The sequence below is a fragment of the Schistocerca gregaria genome, chromosome 2, assembly GCF_023897955.1.
Source record: "Schistocerca gregaria isolate iqSchGreg1 chromosome 2, iqSchGreg1.2, whole genome shotgun sequence".
In the NCBI taxonomy this organism is placed as follows: domain Eukaryota; kingdom Metazoa; phylum Arthropoda; class Insecta; order Orthoptera; family Acrididae; genus Schistocerca; species Schistocerca gregaria.
The window spans coordinates 277,345,479-277,369,116 of NC_064921.1; the positions used below are offsets into that span (position 1 = coordinate 277,345,479).

The following is a 23,638-nucleotide window of genomic DNA, read 5'->3' on the forward strand; positions in this document are numbered from 1 at the left end:
ATTGCGAAAAAGCAATGGCGGCCGGTGTTGCCGAGCGGTTTTAGGCGCTTCAGTCTGGATCGGATCGTGCCTCGGGCATGGATGTATGTGATACCCTTAGGTTACTTAGTTAAGTAGTTCTTAGTTTTAGGGGACTGATGACCTCAGACGTTAAGTCCCATAGTGAAATGAAATGTCGCGTGACGAGGGCCTCCCGTCGGGTAGACCTTTCGCCTGGTGCAAGTCTTTCGATTTGACGCCACTTCGGCGACTTGCGCGTCGATGGGGATGAAATGATGATGATTAGGACAACACAACATCCAGTCCCTGAGCGGAGAATATCTCCGACCCAGCCGGGAATCGAAACCGGGCCCTTTGGATTGACAGTCTGTCGCGCTGACCACTCAGTTACCGGGGGCGGACAAGTCCCATAGTGCTCAGAGCCGCTCAGAGCCATTTGAACCACTTGAAAAAGCAATGCTGGAAAATTTGAGCAGCTATGCTGAAGTTAAAAATAAAATAAAACTGTCCAGCCTTTGCCACGTGCGCCAAGCTAGGAACATCAGACTGGTCGGCCCGATGTCTTGCATTGCTGCCACGAAAACTATACAAGCTGCGCCGCCTGTCGGGTGAAAGCGACATGTGCCCATCTTAAACATTGTAACAGAAGTAACTGAAACAACGACACGTAATTTTAGAAAAGAAAAATGTATTTTAGAAAATTCTTCCAGGGGATATAGGTTGATCTGAATCTGGGGTAAATGAAACATCGTGGGTTCGCTTTTCCTCGCCGAATAGCTGCCACTGTCAAGGCTGTTAGCTTGATGTCTCTGCCGGGTGAGTAGTTTCTCGTACGGTGTAAACAGCTGAGCTGTAGTTTCTTCGGCGACCAGGATGACAGGTGTGGCGGCCGCTCGTACTTAGCGCGCGCCCCGCTGCCGCCGCCGCCGGTGGCGAGACGCGGCGACGCCCACGCAGCAGGCGGGCGCCCGCGGGAGCGGCCTTGGCGGCGCTCACAGGCAGCAGCGGCGGCGCGACGCGGCGCGAGCCTGGCGCGCCGCGCGGCCGCAGGGGGCGAGCCTGTGTGGGAGCGCGGCGGCGCGTCTGCGTGGCTGTGGCCGGCGCGGGCCGGGCCGCTGCCGCTGCCGCCGGAACGCCAGCACCAGCACGTGGCCTGTGTAGTTAATGGAAGACACCAGTGTAGGTGCGTGAGCGAGAGAGAGACAGAGGGAGAGACGAAGAAAGAGAGAGTGCGTGTGTATAACCATGTGAAGCATGATGCAAGGAATGGGAAGGGCGGAGAGTGTCCTGTGGTCTAACAGTATCTGTTGGCACCCTCCTTTATAAGCAGGGCTAGCCCCAAAATTCTCTGTTTACACCGTCTGACGGAAAAAAAAGAAGCAGGAACACATGAAGGTAATATAAGAACGTAGCCTTCCGCGGCCGGTGTCGTAGTGGATGCGAGAAAATACGGGAGGCGATCGAAATAGTTAAGCAGCCTGACAACATCAACAGAAAAGATGGCTACAAACCCCGGGCGTCCTGGCTGCCGGCCATCCCAGTGCGACGGGCCGCGAGCGGTGGCAGGGCAGAAGCTAAACGGGACACGGGCGTATCTGCACAAACAGCTGTAGAGCAACTGTCAGTCCACTTCCGTGCACACGAGGAGGAAAACTTGCCGACCAGAAGCCGGACGCTGATTGGCGGTCAGCTACCAATCGTTGACGACATGTACATCTACGAATAGCCTCTTTCCTTCCACCTTCCCTTACGTCATGCCTAGCCAATCATATTAGAAGGCCAATTAAAAGTTTTACAACAGTGACGTCTGACATCGATAGTCTGTAATAAATAGAAGAACATATCCTCATGCAAAACCAATCGTGCCCTGAGAAAGGCCGTTGCAATTCGGTCGAAACGTCGGTTTCAGTTTACTATTGTTAGTTTTTAGCAATAACGCGCCATACTACCCAGAAGAATTTTATTCAATATGAAGGTAACTTTGTACACATATACACCGTCGCTGGCGTTCCAATTCTCTGTAACAGGTATAATGTCTACCAGAGTGCATTACTGTTGTTCGTGTTTGGTGTTGTTGCTAGACGTGATAGGTTGTGAATCACCTAAGGCTAGCATCGCAGATATTGCGAAAATGGGAAGTGCTACAGTTGTTCGGTTTTCGCAGAATGGATTCTTAGTCAGGCGCGCGAATTGTTAGACGGTAAATAGAATGCAATAATATTTAGGAAACGTATTTTTGTGCAAATATACTTTTTTCAAACGGACCAATACTTGTTCACACTGACAAATTAACATTACATTACATTAGAATGTCAATTTTTTGTTGTTGCAGGCTTGTAGTATGCGGCGCTTATGAGGTATCGTATTTTGGAAACTTCCCTCACCGACACTTTACGGCAACAAAAAAGAACCAATAAAAGTGAGATTCATACTTTCATCCTTCTTTACCTCGTCTGAATTACTGCAGATGATTTGTCACTGAGCACATTTGTACTGTGCATGCAGTACACTTGAGGTGCCTAGTTGTTTCCACTGCCCTGTGTGGAATACGTAACTACTTGCACACTTCACTAACCAGCTGTCTTCATGATGATGATGTCTCCAGCGCAGAAAACAGCACGCAGGTCGTGGATTCTTTACTTGAGGCTGAAATTAGCAACTGCTGCTACTAATAAACTCATTTGGGATGCCAGTCGTGTTTTTATTGATACAGACACGAGAAACTATTCTTGATCACAACGTACAGAACATATCTTTCCACAGTCATTATATCTGGCTAAAATAACATGAAATACATCCTGCCACAGACAACATGTCTGTCTAATGGAACCTTCCGATCTGGAGAATAAAATTACATGAATAAAATCTACTATTACAGACAACATGTCCGTACCTAGAGACGGCCGGAACTGCAGTAAATAAAATTGCATGAAACAAATACTGCTATAACAGACAACATGTCTGTCTACTGGAACGGTCAGAACTGGAGAGCCGGACTGCTCGAGACATTTCGCGCGCCAAGCCAGCAAGACGTGGCCCGAACGCCACCGAAGTGCATCGGCAGTAATATCGTCAGTCTTTTGTTTCAGTAATACTTTGATTTTAATAACTTTGAAATTACTGATTGATAGCTGGCTGTTGAAAGATGTTTATTTAAAAAATGAAGTAATTTTTATGACAGGTTTAATTAATAATAGCAACTAAAGTTTAACGTTTTGGCACCCTACCACCGGACACAGCAGCCAATCACAGAGGAGCAGCATCATGCAGGCGGTCTTTCTCGCGGGAATGGTACCGAATCTAACATCTGTCACCGGTACCTCATCCCACATTGCGTCATCTCTATCCTTCTTGCATCTACACTGCCCTGCGAATAGCTTCCTGGAGCCTAATATGATGGCTGAATAAGCCAGAAATATTACAACTTTTAATTGTAAAATGTAGATTCACACACTCTGTAGCGCAGTTGTCATTTGCTTGCTCTGAACAGCCAACCACGTTGGCCGGCGTGGCCGAGCGTTTCTAGGCGCTTCAGTCTGGAACCGCGCGACCGCTACCGTCGCAGATTCGCATGGATGTTTGTGGTGTCCTTGGGTTACCTAGCTTTAAGTAGTTCCAAGTTCTAGGGGACTGATAACCGCAGATGTTAAGTACCATAGTGCTCAGAGACATTTGAACTATTTTTGAACAGCCAACGACCTTTCGTGGCAACCTAATTAGTGTGCAGCTGCGGCCTATGACGGACCAGCGGAGAAGCAGGTTACATAATTCGCTTTCTCTGTACTTTTTCGTAATTCAGTTCTTAAATCCTTGCGTGTTTTTGTATTTAAGATGTGTAACTTCGCGTTTTAGTAATTGTAGACTCATGCTTTCTTGGTCATCCTACGTGTCTTACCTGTCGGCTCGCTGTATGCTACTTATTGGGGACCAGATCGAACCACCCTCCTCCGTTTGTACCGGTCCCTTGACCATTCGAAACTCGACTATGGGTGAAGATAGTAACTGTTCCGGAGGTACAGATACCAATGATGACCACGCAGCTTCTCTAGATAGAAATGATAATTAATCGAAACCCTCAGCTGCCAACAGGCGTTGTTGATATGCTTCAATGGGGACAGCTGAAAATGTGCGCCCAAACCGGGACTCGAACCCGGCATCTCCTGCTTATATGGCAGACGCTCTATCCATCTGAGCAATCGAGGGCATAGTGGATAGCGTAACTGCAGGGACTTTTCCCTTGCACGTGTCCCTTGAGACCCACATTCCCGACAGTCCACAACCTACATTCTTTCTAGAGAAGCTGCATCGTCATCATTGGTATCTGTTCTTTCGGAACAATCCTCATATAGTTAAAGGCTACCCGGCCATTGACGTTATTCTGTGCGAATGCGCACACTCTTACGGGAATCGTCACATGAGTTGGCGCGAATAATGCGTGAATGGGCAAATAGCCTTTAGAAACATTAAGAATGTAGGTTGTGGACAGTTGCGAATGTGGATCTCACGGGAATCATGCAAGGGATAATTCCCTGCAGTCGCGCTATCCTCTGTGCCCTCGATGGCTCAGTTGGATAGAGCGTCTAAGCAGGAGATCCAGGGTTCGAGTCTATCGTGGCACACATTTTCAGCTGGTCCCATTGAGGTATGTCAACAACACCTGTTGGCAGCTGAGAGTTTCGAGTAATTATCATTTCTTTCGACTATGGGTGTTTCGTTAATGTATATGCACATTCGTCTCTCTTACGCCGTCTCAGTACTATCCACCATCGCGGCATCTGTTTGGCTACAGACGCCTTTTACACTAGCCCGGTTGAAAGACTGTATGCAGAAGCTGGCGAACTATTGCTGTCCTACCGCCGTGACTTTCCCCTCAGGAGGTGTGCCTGCCATTTGTCAGCAACGCGTAGCCAACCATCGCCTCCTTCTTCGATGACTCCTTTGATCGCCAGTAGAGGGCGCGTCCCTCTTTTCTGTTACCTCCTGAAGTTGGCTTTCGGCTCTTGCTCCGGCAACTTCAGGCTACCTGCCACTTCGATGATGGGGGTGACGTCTTCTCCATCTTGGCTTCGTGCGGCGGCCCGTGCTCACTTTGGTCTTCATTCGTTTCCTAAGGAAATTACTCGCACGGAACATCGCACTGATAATTCTCGGACTGACCAAGTGTCAAGTGTGCCTTCATATTGGCGCCGACGTTTTTTGATATCGGCTTCCTGAACACTGCTCAGATATCTTCGCCCTGTATGAGGCCACGGAGTACATCCAGTGACACAGGTTTTTCAATTGCGTCATTTGCTCCGACTCTCTCAGTAGCCTTCAGAGGTTCTGTGTGCTCTACAATGTCACTTGCTCACTCTTCATGGAGGCACTGTGATGTTTATGTGGGTTCCTGGTCACGTCAGTCTGACAGGAAAAGAGGCCACTGACGCTCTTTTCAAGGCTGCAATCCTCGTACATCAACCAGCTAGTTCGTATATTCCCTCAGATGATCTATGTCTTTCCGTCTGTCAGTAGGTGGTGTCACTTTGGCATCACCACTGGTCCTCTCTTCATGGGAACAACCTCCGGATTATCAAGCCTCTCCCAGCGGCTTGGACGACCTGCTACCGGCCCTCTCGTCGTGAGATCATTTCAACCAGCTTGCGTGTCGGGCATTGTCTTTTTAGCCATCACCATTTGTTAAGTGGTGCTACCCCACCACTTTGTGCTCATTGCCCTCATCCTTCGACGGTCCGCCATTTTCTGACGGAATGCCCTTCTTTTTATCCACTTACGTTCTCATTTGTATTTACTCTCTTAGTTATCTGCCATTTTACCGAACGACGCTCGGGCTGTAGACCGCATTTTACTTTTTATTCATCGTAGCAATGGCGAAGGACATTTAATCTTTAGTTCAGGACCTCCGTTTCTCTTCGGCGTATTTTATAGACCATTTATAGACCTTTACTGTTTTGAGCTGCCTTCTTTTCCGGCGATCGGGGTTAACGTATAGTGGTTTTTAACTCTTTTCTTTGTCTTCGTGTTCTGAAGTTCTGGCATGGGCGGGTATGACTCTATTTTTTTATCCGCCCAAAAACAACACAAAACAAAACAAACGCTTTTTGTAGCACAGTTATTATTTCTACTCTCCCCGCATGATGAGAGGACAGTAGCAATGCGTTTGCATCTCTCAAGGCTGGCCGTCTGGCCTCGCCCATTCACCCTGGGAATGGACAACAGGTCCCAAGGAGGCAGACAGAGGGATGGGTTTGCTAGTTTCCTGGAGCTCCAATATTAGGCTCGTCATGGATCTCATGAAGAAACAGTGTGCAAATGCAATTACAAATCCAGTGTGCATTTAATGTATCTGTCAGGGTCCTAATCCTAGCTGCGCGACTATCGGGAGTGCAGAGTGCAGGTTTTGGTATAGGTACACTAATGATATCTTTTGATTGGGTTCTGAGGCACTGGTGGGATGTGGGGAAGACTGCTGATCTCGAGTGCGGTGTAGCAACGAAGCTCATTTTGCAGCATCGCTCCCAGAACTGATCGGGGTCCTTTTGTTTGTAGCCGAATAGAGGGATTTTATTAAAGTGTCTATCGATTCAGCAACGGACTTGGCTGCAGACTATACGGAATTATTGGATGGAAGATTGTAGATTCCCCTAAATAGTTCGGGGGTGCAGAACACAAAAGAAGCAGCTTGTCGGGTAGCACAGTAGTTGTGGAGCGCACATGGGTATTTCTTAAGCTAGGTGTCAGTTTCAGGTCTTATTACGTATACATGGGAATTTCTTAGGTTAAGTGGTAATTTCATGTCTTCTGATGAGCACGCGCCAGTCAGTCTGCAGAGAGTGAAATCAGACCGCGTACGTAATGAAGACGCTTCGACTGTCAAAATTTTAACTCTTAATCGTCACTGCATTCGCAATAAAGTTCCTGAATTCACTACCCTCCAGGAAAGTTGTTGCACTCGGAACCGAGAAGTGGCTCAACCCCGAAGTCGAAAGCCCTGAAGTATATAGCGAGGCATAGATCAGCTGTCATGGAAGATGGAGTGTTCATTGCAGTCGACACAAATTTTGTGTCCATCGAGGACAAAGCTGATTCTGACTGTGTAGCTACCTCGACACGTCAAAACAGGTCAAGGTGAACTCAAGAAAACTGCCGGATGTTTTTACCGGCCACATGATTCCACTGTTACAGTTTCAGAAAGATTCAAAGGAATTCTAGCTTCAGTAGCGTGAAAATACCCATGTCATCCAATATTAGTTGGAGATAAATTTGACCTGCAAAGTATAGACTGGGGCTTTTATGGATTCATTGCCAGTGGTTCAGACAGGCAGTCTTGTGAAGTACATGTGATCACCTTGCATCTATAGTAAGCAACCTGACCTTATCGACTGTGGGAGTGTACGACCATGGAAGAGCGATCATCTCATTATAGCGACGATGGTTACGAAACTTAGTAAATCTGTCAAAATGGCTGGAGAGAGTATTTCGCTAGAAAGAGCAGGTAAGCTGTTGTTAGCATCCCACTTTGAAAATAAATGTACATCAGTCAGTTTCAGTATGATGGGCGTATAGGAATTACGTGCAAAGTTTGAACGGATTGTAAATCGCGTTCTGGAACACTAAGTGCAGAGTAAATGTATTAAGGAGGAAAACGCTCCACCTTGGTTTAATAACGAAATTCTGAAACTGCTGAGAAGGCAAGATTGTTTAAAAAAGATACTCGAAAATGACGACAAAGTTAATAGAAATTCGGGCGTCTGTGTAAAGATCGATGAACGAAGCCTACAATTACCACTGTCATACCATAGCAAAAGATCTTGCTGAGAACCAGAGAGGAATATGGTCCTATGTAAAGGATCGAAGGGTCGAAGGATTACAGCCAGTCAGTCGTCGAAAAGTGTGGTTTAGCAGAAGAAGGCAGCAAAAAGAAATCTAATATTTTAAATCACGTAGCTAAGAAATCATTCACCGTCGTTTGAATGTTATACAGGCTCGTATAGAAGATGTAGTAATAGGCAGCCATGGTGGAGGGAAGAAACTGAAAAAACAAGTCGGAAGGTCCGAATAGACTTTCATTTCGGCATTGGCCAGCGCTTAGCCCTAAGCGAACGGAAAAAAGCACAGGTGACGCCTGTATATAGGAACGTTGAAAGAACAGACTCTCAAAGTTACAGGTCAATATACTTAACACTGGTCAAAAAAATATTGTAAATTTTCTTGATGCAGAAGAGCTTGTATCCACACGCCAGCATGGTACTAGAAAGTAACATTCGTCAGAAATTCTCTTTTCTCACATGATATTCTACGAAACACGGATGAAGGGCAACAGTTAGATTCCATACTCCTTGACTTTCAGAAAGCGTAAGGCACGGTGCCTCACTGCAGACTGAACGAATGCACGAGCATACGGAGTAGGTTGCCAGATATGTGAGTTGCTCGAAGAACCCAGTGCGTTGTTCCCGACGGCGAGTGTTCATCTGGCACAAGGGTATCGTCAGGCGTATCGTTAGCGAAGTGTGATAGCACTGCTATTATTCTCTATATGCACAAGTTATCTGACGGGCAGGTGGGCAGGAATCTGCGTCGTTTTGCTGAGGTGTACGGGAAGATTTCGTCTTTGCGTGACTGCACGAGATACCAATGACTTAGGAGAAATGTCTAGTTAGCGTGATAAATGGCGGCTTGCCCGGAATGTAAGTCATTGCAGTTGAGTACGAGAAACAATCCTGTGATTTTCGAACACAACATTAGAATTGACACATTCACGTCGATTAAATATCTAGTCCTAACGATGCAAAGCGATATGAAACAGGAGATTGTAAGGATTGTAGTAGGGAAGGCGAATGTTTAACTTAGATTTGTTGGTAGGAAAGTGTGGGTAATCTGTAATGTAGAATGCGTATAAGCCAATAGCGCCATCCATTGTTGAGTACTGCTCGAATGTTTTGGATTCCCACTATGTCGGAATAAAGGACGACATTGAAATCCTCGTCAACTCAAAAGCAGAGACACTCTTCTTATGGGACGCTATGGAGAAAATTTAGGGAGCTGGTATTTCATGATGACGACATAGATTTCTCGTGAGGGCGGCGAAAGTAACTGAGAAAAATTTATGCTCTTACGGAGACATACGGGTAATAGTTCATGTAGTGCGCTGCTTGAGAGTGGAACAGGAAAGGGAGTGAATGGTAGTGGCACAAGGTACCATCCGCCACGCGCCGTACGCTGGATTGCGGGTTGTATAGGCAGATACCGATGTACATGTACACGTACATGGCTTCTTACTGAAACTTTCTTTGTAGACTTGTATCAACATTGTAAATAATATTACATACACTCTCAACCACTGAATTATCAATTCCCCTCCCCTTCCGCGTGCTGCAGACGTTTTCTCAGGCAGTGTACGGGGTGTTTTAAAAAGGACTTTACAACTTTAAAATTTCATATGAATTAATTCATAGTACCTACAGAGGTGATTGTGTTATCAATTTGTAGGGAAATACATCAAGTTTTGTCTCGCGTAGTTCGCTAGTGCCCAATCTCACCGTAAGGAGCGCTAGTGGCAGTTGCGTTGAAGATGGATACCTTCACTGCACCCGAGTGTGCCTGCTATGTGTTTTCGTTTGAAGAATCGAAGTCGGCGACAACAGTTTAGCTCTATTTTCGTACAAAGTAGGCTAAAAATCCTTCTTGTAGGACTACAGTTTATGTGTGGCATAGATGTTTTGTAGAACCAGGTCTCAATGACCACTTTCCATGTCAATGGATTGGCTGTGATGCGCCAATTGCAAGGTCCCCACGTTCCCCAGACATGACACCACTCTATGTTTTTTCTCCTGTGCTTCCCTACCTGAACTTACAGCAAGAATTTACGCTGACACTGAGCACGTTACACCTGCAACCCTTAAGCAATTTTGGGAAGAATTGACTTCCGATAGGATGTGTGCAGGATAACCAGCAGAACCATATACAACATCTTAGTTTAAGGTAAAAAGCTGGATGTATCTCCCTACAAAATAACACGGAAACCAGCTCTGTATCTTCCTTCAATAAATGTTCACAGAGAAAGACTGCGCTGTAGTTCCGTCTCTAGATTGTCGCACGGATGACGAAATGGTAGATATCGAAATAGACGACAGAGGGATAGAGACACAATTAAAATCGCTCTAAAGAGGAAAGGCTGCTGGACCTGATTGGATACCAGTTCGATTTTACACAGAGTACGCGAAGGAACTTGCCCCCCTTCTTGCAGCGGTGTACAGTAGGTCTCTAGAAGAGCGAAGCGGTCCAATGGATTGGAAAAGGGCACAGGTCATCCCCGTTTTCAAGAAGGGACGTCGAACAGATGTGCAGAACTATAGACCTATATCTCTAACGTCGATCAGTTGTAGAATTTTGGAACACGTATTACGTTCGAGTATAACGACTTTTCTGGAGACTAGAAATCTACTCTGTAGGAATCAGCATGGGTTTCGAAAAAGACGGTCGTGTGAAACCCAGCTCGCGATATTCGTCCACGAGACTCACAAGGCCAAAGACACGGGTTCACAGGTAGATGCCGTGTTTCTTGACTTCCGCAAGGCGTTTGACACGGTTCCCCCACAGTCGTTTAATGAACAATTGTGTGATTGGATTGAGGAGTTACTAGATAACAGAACGCAGCACGTCATTCTCAATGGAGAGAAGTCTTCCGAAGAAAGAGTGATTTCAGGTGTGCCGCAGGGGAGTGTCATAGGACCGTTGCTATTCACAATATATATAAATGACCTGGTGGATGACATCGGAAGTTCACTGAGGCCTTTTGCAGATGTTGCTGTGGTGTACCGAGAGGTTGCAACAATGAAAAATGGTACTGAAATGCAGGAGGATCTGCAGCGAATTGACGCATGGTGCAGGGAATGGCAATTGAATCTCAATGTAGACAAGTCTAATGTGCTGCGAATACATAGAAAGATATATCCTTTATCATTTACCTACAAAATAGCAGGTCAGCAACTGGAACCAGTTAATTCCATAAATTACCTGGGAGTACGCATTAGGAGTGATTTAAAATGGAATGATCATATAAAGTTGATTGTCGGTAAAGCAGATGCCAGACTGAGATTCATTGGAAGAATCCTAAGGAAATGCAATCCGAAAAGAAAGGAAGTAGGTTACAGTACGCTTGTTCGCCCACTGCTTGAATGCTGCTCAACAGTGTGGGATCCGTACCAGATAGGGTTGATAGAAGAGATACAGAAGATCCAACGGAGAGCAGCGTGCTTCGTTACAGGATCACTTAGTAATCGCAAAACCGTTACGGAGATGATAGATAAACTCCAGTGGAAGACTCTGCAGGAGAGACGCTCAGTAGCTCGGTACGGGCTTTTGTTAAAGTTTCGAGAACATACCTTCACCGAAGAGTCAAGCAATATATTGCTCCCTCCTACGTATATCTCGCGAAGAGACCATGAGGATAAAATCAGAGAGATTAGAGCCCACACAGAAGCATATCGTTCTTTCCACGAACAATACGAGACTGGAATAGAAGGGAGAACCGATAGAGGTACTCAGGGTACCCTCCGCGACACACCGTCAGGTGGTTTTCGGAGTATGGATGTAGATGTAGATGTAGATATACGAATTTTTAAAATTTGTAAATCCTTTTTGAAACACCTTCTGTATCTTTGTCAAGTTCTTTGAGGCCATGAGGGCCAAAACTGATTAGTAAATGTGTAAATAAAAGAAACTAAAGAATTTTTAGGGATGGACTAAAGCCTTAGCTATAAACTAAAGGAGAAAAGATGAATGGTAAGCAGAGATCTTATGAAATATATCATGCCATTTTTATCTATGAAATCCATAGACCTTTAGGCAAGGGCGCCCAGGTTGGTACCATTTTTTTCCACTTTAGAAGAGATTCTGTAGAGTTCAACACGTCGTTTAGTGAGCAAAATACGAGCTTCCGAGTGTTAGCTCACAATTTTGATTGAACCTTACGCTTCGTAGGAGAGAGAACTCAACAGGGCTTTCTTAACAGGGTGAAGTCCACAGTAGTAAAGGTAATTTGGAGAGTACCCCAACGGAGTGTTATTGTTCTGTTCACAGTATTTAGAAATGATGTAGTGGATCTCGTTGGGATCTCTGCAAGGCTATTCGCAACTAAGCCGTTGCCTATGATAAGGTTGTAACAACAGAGGACTGTACCGAAATTCAGGAAGATCTCTAGAGGACTAGGCGTAAGCTCGGGCTTCGATTAACATGAACAAGCAAAGAGACCGACTACTGCTCCGGTACCCTACTTTCGGGAAACCTTTGGAAACAGTAGCAACGGTGAAATACTTATCAATAACCTTCTGGAGCTTCCTAAAGAGGAAAGACCACATGAAACTAACTGTAGTAATAACAGACGTCAGCCTAAGATTCATTCGAAGAAAAGATATGTAGTTCATGTACGAAAGAAGTGGCTAGCAAGACACTTCTTCAGCCGGCTCTTGAATTGATAGTCTGTCTGGGACCCTTGTCAAGTTGGATTAATAGAGGTGCCTTGATATGACTAGAGGTACGAATACATAAAGCACGCAAGAACATTGTCGAACCCGATCGTTTTGGTGGTCTATGTCTTATGGTGTGGGGAAGCATAATGTTGCATGGGCATACTGATCTCCAAATCTCTGAACACGGTACACTCACCGATAAACATTATTGTGACACTGTACTCCTTCCACATGTGCGTCTTTTCAGCGTGGCTTTCTGACCTGATTTCATTTTTATGGATGGCATGGCGCGATTGCATTGGACAGCGTAGGTGGAGAAGGTCTTAGAACAAGAGGATGTTCGACGAATGGACTGGCCTGGCCGACTTAAATCCCATGGAGCAAGTGTGGGGTGCGTTGGGGAGAAGTATTGCAGCACGTCTGCATATACCAACTGCAATCCTGTAGTGGTCCACCTCTCTGGTCGAGGAACTGAGCGCCCTACCACAGGAACCTCTTACCAACATAGTGAACAGTATGGGATAACGTGGAGGAGAGTGCACCGTCATCTGCCGTCATCACACGTCCTATTAAGAAATAAGTTCACCTTTCGAAATGTCCAGTGTACCATCATAAATCGCATTGACTTGGCTGCAATTACTGCCTTTGAATGAAAGTGTCATTTCTGTTCGCCTCATTGTGTATTTCTTTCAGTTACCTTCTGTACTATATTGTAGCAGTTCTTCCTATGTAGTGCAGTTGTAGTTTCATCGAGCTATTTTACTTGGTAGTGACGTATCATGCGAAGGTCTCTATCTTCCTTAAGTTTCGCACACCAGGGTAATGTTTTATTCTTATAGTAATTAATTTTCAGGTCTACTTTCAAATTTGTCTGTTGAACCACGACCTATTAGATGGAATTCACTATACATCGTGACTGTTTAGTATGAGGTATATTTCAGGGCATAAACTGTGTTAATAATCTTGCGTGAGCTCTCGTGTCTAGTTTCAAAAGCAGAGCCAGTTTACACTTTCACACTACTGAGTTGTTTCATTAGTAGTTGCAGGTGTTTGCTCAGTAGCAAGCTTTGTGTGTCACTTCTCTTTGTCCCCCAAGTCGGCTGCCCCAAAACTTCCTTTAGGTTTAATGAGAATACTTTTGGTAATATGGAATTTCCTCGTCAGTCTCTTGTGTCTATTCTTAATTTCCAATTTCCCGCTTTTTTCTACATATAGGAGATACTTTATAAATAATGTGTGTTTTAAATATCCTGGTAGATGATAACCGGAATACGGGCTCGGAACCTTCGCAAGTGGCGCTGGTGAACTTCTGTGGATTGTACAAGATGGCAGCCAGTCAAGGAATATTTTAGGAATTGGTTTAAAAAATTTGTTTCAAAGGCCCAGTGGAATGTTTACAAGTTTTCTCCCAGAGTAATTTACGCCGTATCTACGTGACACAAGTCTCTTGTCTTTCAAAACCGAGGCAGTTCTGTCCAGTTTAAGCTGCTGACAGGAGATGCCCTGAGCCCTCTGCCGAAACTGATAGCAAATTCACGCCATTGGTTTTAGCCAACAGCGTGCACGGGATCCCGATCACGTGCGTGGACGCTGGAGTCTTCTGCGGTGCCGAACAGAGTTGCCTCGCTCTCTTGTAATCCAAATCTCGAGCAGAACAGACGTCTTTTTGGAAGGCAGAGCCTCTGGCTCTGCTTTTCACGATCGGCCACAAATTTAAGGTAATATGAACCGCTTCCCCCGTTGCACATTTTAATTAATTGTTCAACCTCCTATACTGGCCTAAACCTGCCAACTTCCGACCCTAGGCGCACCTTTTGTACGCCGTATATCGAAATACACCCTCTTTATTGTACTTAATTCCCTGTACTTTTATTTAATGACAGCCTTGGATACCCACTATTAAATCCTGACCGCTCGATCCCCTGCACACTGCCGCCACGAGGCATATTTATCAACCTTTCTCCCCCTTCCCTGCCATTTTATACATTAACATTGATGTCAGAAGTTTCTCACCCCGTCCCAAAACCACGTAATCTTTTACATTTCGTGTCAGAAGTGGATTGTAACAATTATATCCCCCCTTCCCGGCACGAACTCTTTTACAGATATGTGGAATGTATGAGATGAGGTAACAGAAGGAGTAAAGCAGTATGGACAGGTCCTGAATAGTGCTCGTGTAGCTAAGTCGCTACACCGTTTCGAATGTTAAAAATGGAGTACCGGGGTACGAGTCCCGGTCTGGCACTCAGTTTTAATCAGCCTGTGAGTGTCTTATCAGTGTACACTCCCCTGCAGAGTGAAAAATTCATTATGGAAATGTATGTGTCTTAACATACCACTGAAAGAACGCCTTGGGCACCTAATGCATATTTTATAGACACTGAGTCACTGCCCGCATCTCGTGGTCGTGCGGTAGCGTTCTCGCTTCCTACGGCCGGGTTCGATTTCCGGCGGGGTCAGAGATTTTTCTCTGCCTCGTGATGGCTGGGTGTTGTGTGATGTCCTTACGTTAGTTCGGTTTAAGTAGTTCCAAGTTCTAGAGGACTGATGACCTAAGATGTTAAGTCCCATAATGCTCAGAGCCATTTGAACCATTTTTTGAACACAGTCACTGGGAAAACGTTAATTTATGCATGTCGTTCCGTTTTATAATTTCGTTTTCGGTTTACAAACTGCCGTTGTGCTACATCTATTTGTAATGGAAGCCCCCATTCCTGTCCATGATAATTTTACTGAATTACGAAACTGAGGGAATGTGTCTATAATTTCATACACTGTCGGTCTTCTATCTTATGATGTATAGCTGTTACAGTACTGTTTGCTGTTTCCTTTTGTGATGCACTTCTTCCAGCTTTGTTAAAATTGAAACACTATCATTTCCAGGCCTCTTCTATTTCTTCATACCTTATTGCACCTTCTTTGGCTCGCTACTGCCTTTATCCCTCATTGGGCTCAGGATCGGCAGGGTTAAGGACGAATTTGGCATGGTTAAGGTAAGGGGGGCCGAATGCCCTTCCTGCTGCCACCACATATCCCCTTGGACGGAATTAGTGTACCCCAGGCTGTTTGCGACTAGTGTAAATCGTGAAATAGTGCGAATGTGTTTCAAATGACTGCGAGTCGTTTAACAAAGGCGGGACGTGGGGACCAGGCCGGTAGTTACCTAGTAGGATGTGGGAAACCGTCTAAAAGCTACATACAGGTTGGCCGGCACACCGGCCGAATCTTTAATCTCCTGGGCGGATTTGATCAGGGGCCGTTGCGCCTACCCGAGTCCAGGAAGCAGCGCGTTAGCGCTCTCAGCTATCCTGGCTGGTCTTATACCTTATTGCATCTGACCTCGAATAATTTACGAATTATCTTTACTTTCGCTATTTTATATTCCAAGACGTCTAATTTGTTAGAAATATGACTATTTATGCAAGCAGTAGGATTTATTCCTAATTTAGTGCTAAAAATAAACTAATGACCGAAGATCAAAGTCGCAGCACTGTCTGATTTCGATAATGAAAAATGAAGTTGAATAAGTAGCTCACAGTTTTAATCAAATGCCACCGAAGTATAAACAGTCAAAAATAATTGAATTGGAAAATCACCCGAAAGATCCCATCTAAATCGACACGTTTAATAGGGTTCAACTTACAGCAGACCACTGCGGAATGGAGACGGACGCCCCTTCCTCTAACCACAATACCGCAACATGAAAATGACTAACTGCTGATGATACTTCTCCTAGTTATTTGAATGATGTTCCGCTTAGAAAACAATTGTACAGTTGAAGACAAACAAACGACGCACCTCGATGAAATTATCTGAATGGGACGGAAATCGGTGGAAATGATGTACAATCATGCTGAAAAGTATCCGAACGACCTGAATTACCTTAACCTGATTCGCATGCAACCCACATAACGCAGATGTCCAGCAGGTCCTCTAATCGCTCCTCGGTACAGTCGTTTGACTATTGCAAATGGTTCCAACAAGACACCACTAGAAAACACTGCTCTGCATCGCAATAACTCAAGATGTAAACTAATACCGCGATACTAAAAATATCAGTGACCACCTTATCACAGATAACACTGTCCTTAAGGTTGTAGGCTCACATTCATTGGAATAAATGTCATACCTGAAATGTTACCACTCTCATTATTACGTGAGATAGGTAATGCACGTAGTAAGCAGGTCGTATTCATGATTTCCTTTTCAAAGTAACGTACTGTACTTGTTATTTAACAAAATATGACACTATTAGAGCGCCATCTATCACAAACGAAAAAAGTGGTCCAACTAAAACATTCACATTTCTTTACGTACTATACGAATATGTAATTAAAATGGGGGATCCTATTTTTTTTTTAAACGCAGTTGATATCTGTTTGACTTATGGCAGCGCCATCTGGTTTCCCTCTTCCATCTAGACGAGTTTCGTTCTTTGTAGTTTTTTCGTTTGATGATTATTTCGTGAGATATTTGGCCTGGTCACTATCAATGGACCGCCCTGTATAAGAATGCCTAAAATTTTCAAATTCGATCACTTCAAAAACGGTTGAGAGTTGCGTCTTCTTGTTTACATATGTTGAGGTCCTAGTACTGCCATACACACGCACCCTGTCATCACGAGCATTTCATTGAGGGGATGTTTGTAGGGTCCCGTTCTCTGTGTGTACCTATGTTTCGACAAAGACACGATGTTATCGTAAATGACTTTGTTAACTACATATTTTTAAAAAGTTATAATTACTACGGAATATGTTCTTAAGTTAATTTTAGTAAATATCTTAGAAACTAAAATTTAAAACTGAATTTTTCCCATATTGTACTAAGTGGCTTACTCACTGGTAATGCTATGTTTACACAAGATGTTGATTATATGCAATATCTAGAAAATATTTTTTTATATGAAACATTTAAATTCTAAAATTATTTCTTCGAAAAAAAAGACATCGTTTTTAAGGGACAGATCTACACATCAACTTTTCTAAATATACAAGATGGCTAAATTAACACCAGGCACACGGAGAACCGTTAGATTTGAATCAGGTGTAGAAACCACCTATGCAGATTGTACTGTAATGGATCATCTGCAGGTCGAAAACGAAAACAAGTAACGGAATATGGGAAACAAATTAACACTTCGTCAGGTATTCACAGATTTCGGGCGTCAGTTAGTTGTTTCTAGGTAAAATCTGCACTCACAGCCCTTCCTGAAGCAGGCACCAATTTACAGGTGCCAGTGTGTTTGTATTGATTTACATAAACTATTTTCCGATATTTTGAAATCGCAGTAGTAGTAAATTACGTTCTTCGTTAGGGCGATACCAATAGCATTTAAACTGGTTGTGTTATTAATCGCTAGCAGAACTGTTTCCTAGGACTCATTCTGCTCGCGATGCTCATTCATACAGTGATAATGCAGGCTACAGGACGTCAATTTCACGGTTACTTCCCAAGAAAACTGTAAGGTCATCGGCATGTCAAGTGATAATACCCTGCACCTTTATATTAACTGTAGTACAGCAACTGTCTTAGCCACAGGATCGTATCAGTACGTGTAACATTCCTTACAATACATTTTGCATAGGCGATACCCTATTAGGTAAACTATCTGGCAGAACTAAGGAACTTCCAGCAGATAGAACTCAACATGTCAATCTCAAGGGGGTAAACAGACAGCAGGAAAAGTAATTACGAGTCTATTGCAACGAAGTAATACCAGCCCCTTACTGTTTTCCATATACACTTCTGGAAATGGAAAAAAGAACACATTGACACCGGTGTGTCAGACCCACCATACTTGCTCCGGACACTGCGAGAAGGCTGTACAAGCAATGATCACACGCACGGCACAGCGGACACACCAGGAACCGCGGTCTTGGCCGTCGAATGGAGCTAGTTGCGCAGCATTTGTGCACCGCCGCCGTCAGTGTCAGCCAGTTTGCCGTGGCGTACGGAGCTCCATCGCAGTCTTTAACACTGGTAGTATGCCGCGACAGCGTGGACGTGAACCGTATGTGCAGTTGACGGACTTTGAGCGAGGGCGTATAGTGGGCATGCGGGAGGCCGGGTGGACGTAGCGCCGAATTGCTCAACACGTGGGGCGTGAGGTCTCCACAGTACATCGATGTTGTCGCCAGTGGTCGGCGAAAGGTGCACGTGCCCATCGACCTGGGACCGGACCGCAGCGACGCACGGATGCACGCCAAGACCGTAGGATCCTACGCAGTGCAGTAGGGGACCGCACCGCCACTTCCCAGCAAATTAGGGACACTGTTGCTCCTGGGGTATCGGCGAGGACCATTCGCAACCGTCTCCATGAAGCTGCGCTACGGTCCCGCACACCGTTAGGCCGTCTTCCGCTCACGCCCCAACATCGTGCAGCCCGTCTCCAGTGGTGTCGCGACAGGCGTGAATGGAGGGACGAATGGAGACGTGTCGTCTTCAGCGATGAGAGTCGCTTCTGCCTTGGTGCCAATGATGGTCGTATGCGTGTTTGGCGCCGTGCAGGTGAGTGCCACAATCAGGACTGCATACGACCGAGGCACACAGGGCTAACACCCGGCATCATGGTGTGGGGAGCGATCTCCAACACTGGCCGTACACCTCTGGTGATCGTCGAGGGGATACTGAATAGTGCACGGTACATCCAAACCGTCATCGAACCCATCGTTCTACCATTCCTAGACCGGCAAGGGAACTTGCTGTTCCAACAGGACAATGCACGTCCGCGTGTATCCTGTGCCACCCAACGTGCTCTAGAAGGTGTAAGTCAACTACCCTGGCCAGCAAGATGTCCGGATCTGTCCCCCATTGAGCATGTTTGGGACTGGATGAAGCGTCGTCTCACGCGGTCTGCACGTCCAGCACGAACGCTGGTCCAACTGAGGCACCAGGTGGAAATGGCATGGCAAGCCGTTCCACAGGACTACATCCAGCATCTCTACGATCGTCTCCATGGGAGAATAGCAGCCTGCATTGCTGCGAAAGGTGGATATACACTGTACTAGTGCCGACATTGTGCATACTCTGTTGCCTGTGTCTATGTGCCTGTGGTTCTGTCAGTGTGATCATGTGATGTATCTGACCCCAGGAATGTGTCAATAAAGTTTCCCCTTCCTGGGACAATGAATTCACGGTGTTCTTATTTCAATTTCCAGGAGTGTATGTAACCGGACTGTTAGTTAACGTCTGATGTTCCGTGAGACTGTTTGCAATGATCCAGTAATGTACTGACAAGCCACAAGTCTAAAATAACGGCAGAAAAATGTAATAGGACCTGCTGAGAGTTGATGGTTAGTGCAGGGATGACCAGCTGGCCTAAGAGATCACCTTATCCCGTTTCTCCGGACGTTTTCTATCTGGGGTAGAAACTGATACGGTCGAAAAAGTGCAGCCGCAAATCGCACAGTATTGTCAAGATTTTCGAAATAATCCTGGGGTACTGACAGGAATCTTAACTCACGGCAGAGACGAGTGTAGTATAGAATATATATGGGAGGTCAATATATGGAACACCTCCTTTAAAAGATAAAGAGTTCACAGCAAACTACAACATGCGTCGTGGGAAAGTGGTATTAAATTTATTGTGAAGAAAGTAGATCGGTAAATTAGAGCCTAGTTGGCTAGACTAGTGATCTAAAAGTTTACCATACCAGACCACGGTTTTCCAGTTGTCTGGGCTACAACTGATATGGTCACGAACCTGGTAGTGCTTTTAAGCAAAGGCATTCGGATCGGTCGTCTACTTCCATAGCCCATTAACGCCACATTTTGCTATAGTGTTTAAAGGATACGTTTGTCGTTCGTCTCACACTGATTTCTGTGGATATTTCACGTATTGTTTCTTATCTATTAGCACTGACTACTCTAAGCAAACACCATTGTCGTTGGTCGGGTACTGCATTGTTCGTGTTGAGAGGTGATGGCTGAAATTTGTTATTCTTGGCACACTCTTGACATTGTGGATCTCTGAATATTGAGTTCTCTAACCATTTCCAAAATGGGATGTCCCATGCACCTAGTTCCAACTACCATTCCACGTTCGAAGTCTGTTAACCCCTTTCGTGCAGCCATTATATACTGCCTTTTTGTCTCTTGTCCACTCGATATTACCGCCATCTGTATATTTGCATATCACTATTCCATGACTTTTGTCACCTCATTGTATGTGGATTATGAGGTGGTGATCGATCATTGTATCCCATTCTTGTTTACTCCGTTTTATTTGCTAGAATACTGGTAGCACAGTAGAATTAGCCAGTGATTCCTTATCCTGATGTCATGAGATTTGTACAAACACCGTCCGCAATGCTTGACGATCCATGTCTCTCAATATATGAGGTCCGCCTGGTCTTTGTTTGGCTGTCGTTGCTCCTTTCCGTTTCAATTCAGTCACATCAACTAAATAGGCGCCGTTTGCCAGTCATGATTCGACACGCGTCGCGATTACGTGTATACATATGAGTTATTTAGAATTTTTCATATCTATAAAGACAAATATTCATAATATACATTTGGAAGATGAAACTTTATTATTTTCACCCTTCACTGTTATCACTACTGATTTCTCCAGTGGAATATAAAGGACACGCCTTCAGATTTTGAGCAACTTCCCTTTTGAATGGTCCTGGTGACAGCGATTGCACTTTTAGGGACAAAGTTGAGCAGTTTTAACGCAAGCACTGGAAAACTAACTTGTATTACAGACTGTCGACAGCTTGGTAAATCAGTGTTCCTCTTACTGCACGTGTCATGAGTATGTATGTCTTGCCTCATGCTAAAGAATTCTTGGTTTTGTTTTACACTGATGAACCGTTTAAACAAGTACTGGTTGAGGATTTTAATCATTCCTAACTGGGTGAATACACGCTTGCAGTTGTCCATTGTTTTGCTTGATGCTACGAATCTGCCTGCCTTCTTTTGTAGAATTAATATGTCCTTGCGATCTCCAGTGTGTACCCGTAACGGAAGGCCATCATTTATGTGCTATGAAATAGTGTTAATACGCCTTTTAGTCTCCTCGGAAAGTATTTTACAGGGGAGAGCTTGAAGTTCACATAAACTGTGCACTCATTCATTGAGTTTGCTTTCACTCATGAATTCCAGCAGTTTGACTACAACCATATTATCGTGGCATACAACATTTCTAAGGCTGTGTTAGGATGTTGTTCTTTCTTCATTTTCATTTTCTCAGCGAACCATTCGTTGATTTCAAATAGCTCATTTGCTGCTTGCAGAGGTTGTGCAACAGCTTTTTCTTTTGCAAAAAGAGAGGTGTCATCAATACATTTTAGTACTTAGTTGTTAAAATCCAGATCGTTGACGGAACTCAGGAACAGGAGAGGACCTATGATGGACCCCTGGGGTACGACGTGCTCCAGGTTTTGTTCTTGGGCGATTGCACCATGAACTGATACTACCTGCTTTCGGTTAGGATTGAAGGATCGCCAGAATGACACGTCCAGTACCATAACAGTTTGATTTCCTAACCAATATTTTGTGCAAGATGCAGTCATAGGCCTTGCTGGAGTTTCAGTGTGTCAGTGCCACACATTTCCTATCCTCCATCCCAAGCCTTATCTTCCTAATCAAGCCAATTACTGCTGTAACCGTCGACTTTCAGTTGCGAAAACTCTACTATGTCTGCTGAAAACTTTTGTCTATAAAGTAATTTTGTAGCAACGGCTGGTGTGGGTACGTTTAGGAGGGCTGGAGTGTCCCTGATGGATTTGTTATTCAGATGACATCCAGCGTCAAATTCACGTTCGAATTCACTGACCTCTTCTGACTGACCAACCCTTCCATTTCTCTACTGACTCCCCGCCCCCTTTTACACTGGCGGGTCCATCTCTCGTGCCAGTACCGTTATACATAGGGGGGGGGGGGCAGATAATTTTGATTAGATATTGCATTGTATTGTATTGTATTTTAACCGGATACCTAGAAACGACGCAGAGGCTCCGTCCCCGCCGTAGCCGCAGTGGTCCACAACCCTACGACGACTACCGCAGTCCACTTCACCCCTCCGCCGCCCCACACCGAACCCAGGGCTATTGTGCTGTTTGGCCCCCGGTGAACCCCCAGGGAATGTCACACACCACACGAGTGTAGCCCCTGTGTTTGCGTGGTAGAGTGATGGTGGTGTACGCGTACGTGGAGAACTTGTTTGCGCAGCATTCGCCGACATAGTGTAACTGAGGTGGAATAAGGGGAACCAGCCCGCATTCGCCGAGGCAGATGGAAAACCGCCTAAAAACCATCCACAGACTGGCCGGTTCACCAGACCTCGACACAAATCTGCCGGATGGATTCGTGCCGGGGACCAGGCGCTCCTTCCCGCCCGGAAATCCGTGAGGTTAGACCGCACGGCCAACCGGGCGGGCACGAGATATTGTATTGTAGATGTTTATTTGTTAATTGTGGGAGTCTACGTTTTTGCTTGTAACAGATGAAACCGCAGCCCCTGAACTTCCAAGGAGATAGATTCGAACAGTCGAGGATGTATGTTGCGGGTTGCCCTCTGCGCCTGCTAAGCGACAGTTAAAGGGAGGACCGTGATGCGCTCAACGGCCGTGTGCTGCTTGGCCGCGTGTGACCTCCCGCTGGGCCGTGACACTGGAGACGCCGGCCTCCGCCGTGGGCGTCGCACCTGCTGGGCGCCGCGGCGTGTCAACAGCGGCGGGGGCCCCACGTGGGGCCCGCAACCTGCCACCAGCCTCCTTTGTCGTCTGCACTGCGAGTGGTCGGGCCAGCTGGCGCACTCGTTAAACATTCGAGGAGACAGCCTTTCAATTTCACGCCTAGCTGTCAAGCTCTATGTTTTCTATAGTTTGACCAAATTTTGGGATGGTCCCTTTATATGGGCAAGACTACTTTAATTCGCCGATGCTGCTTATTCTCAATCTCGAATGACCTCGCTGTCGGGATGTTACAGCCACTCTTTCTTCCGATGCTGCGGTAACTAAGTCAAGTCGTCAACACTCTTTTTGACTCAACAGTCTACATGTACTTCTACATACATACTCCGCAATCCACCAGACGGTGCGTGGCGGAGGGTACCTCGTACCACAGCTAGCATCTTCTCTTCCTGTTCCACTCCCAAACAGAACGAAGGAAAAATGACTGCCTATATGCCTCTGTACGAGCCCTAATCTCTCTTATAATATCTTTGT

At 45.4% G+C, this 23,638-nt stretch overlaps 1 protein-coding gene across 1 annotated transcript; it reads right to left on the bottom strand.

Annotated features, from left to right (window-relative positions):
* Positions 1-795: 795 nt before the first annotated feature.
* On the bottom strand, positions 796-23,238 carry LOC126335747 (sterile alpha motif domain-containing protein 1-like). Its single transcript, XM_049999204.1, has 2 exons — positions 23,063-23,238; positions 796-1,153 (listed from the first exon to the last, which is right to left on the bottom strand). Exons 1-2 carry the CDS (start codon positions 23,236-23,238, stop codon positions 796-798), a joined length of 534 nt encoding a protein of 177 aa, XP_049855161.1.
* Between the last annotated feature and the right edge of the window lie 400 nt (positions 23,239-23,638).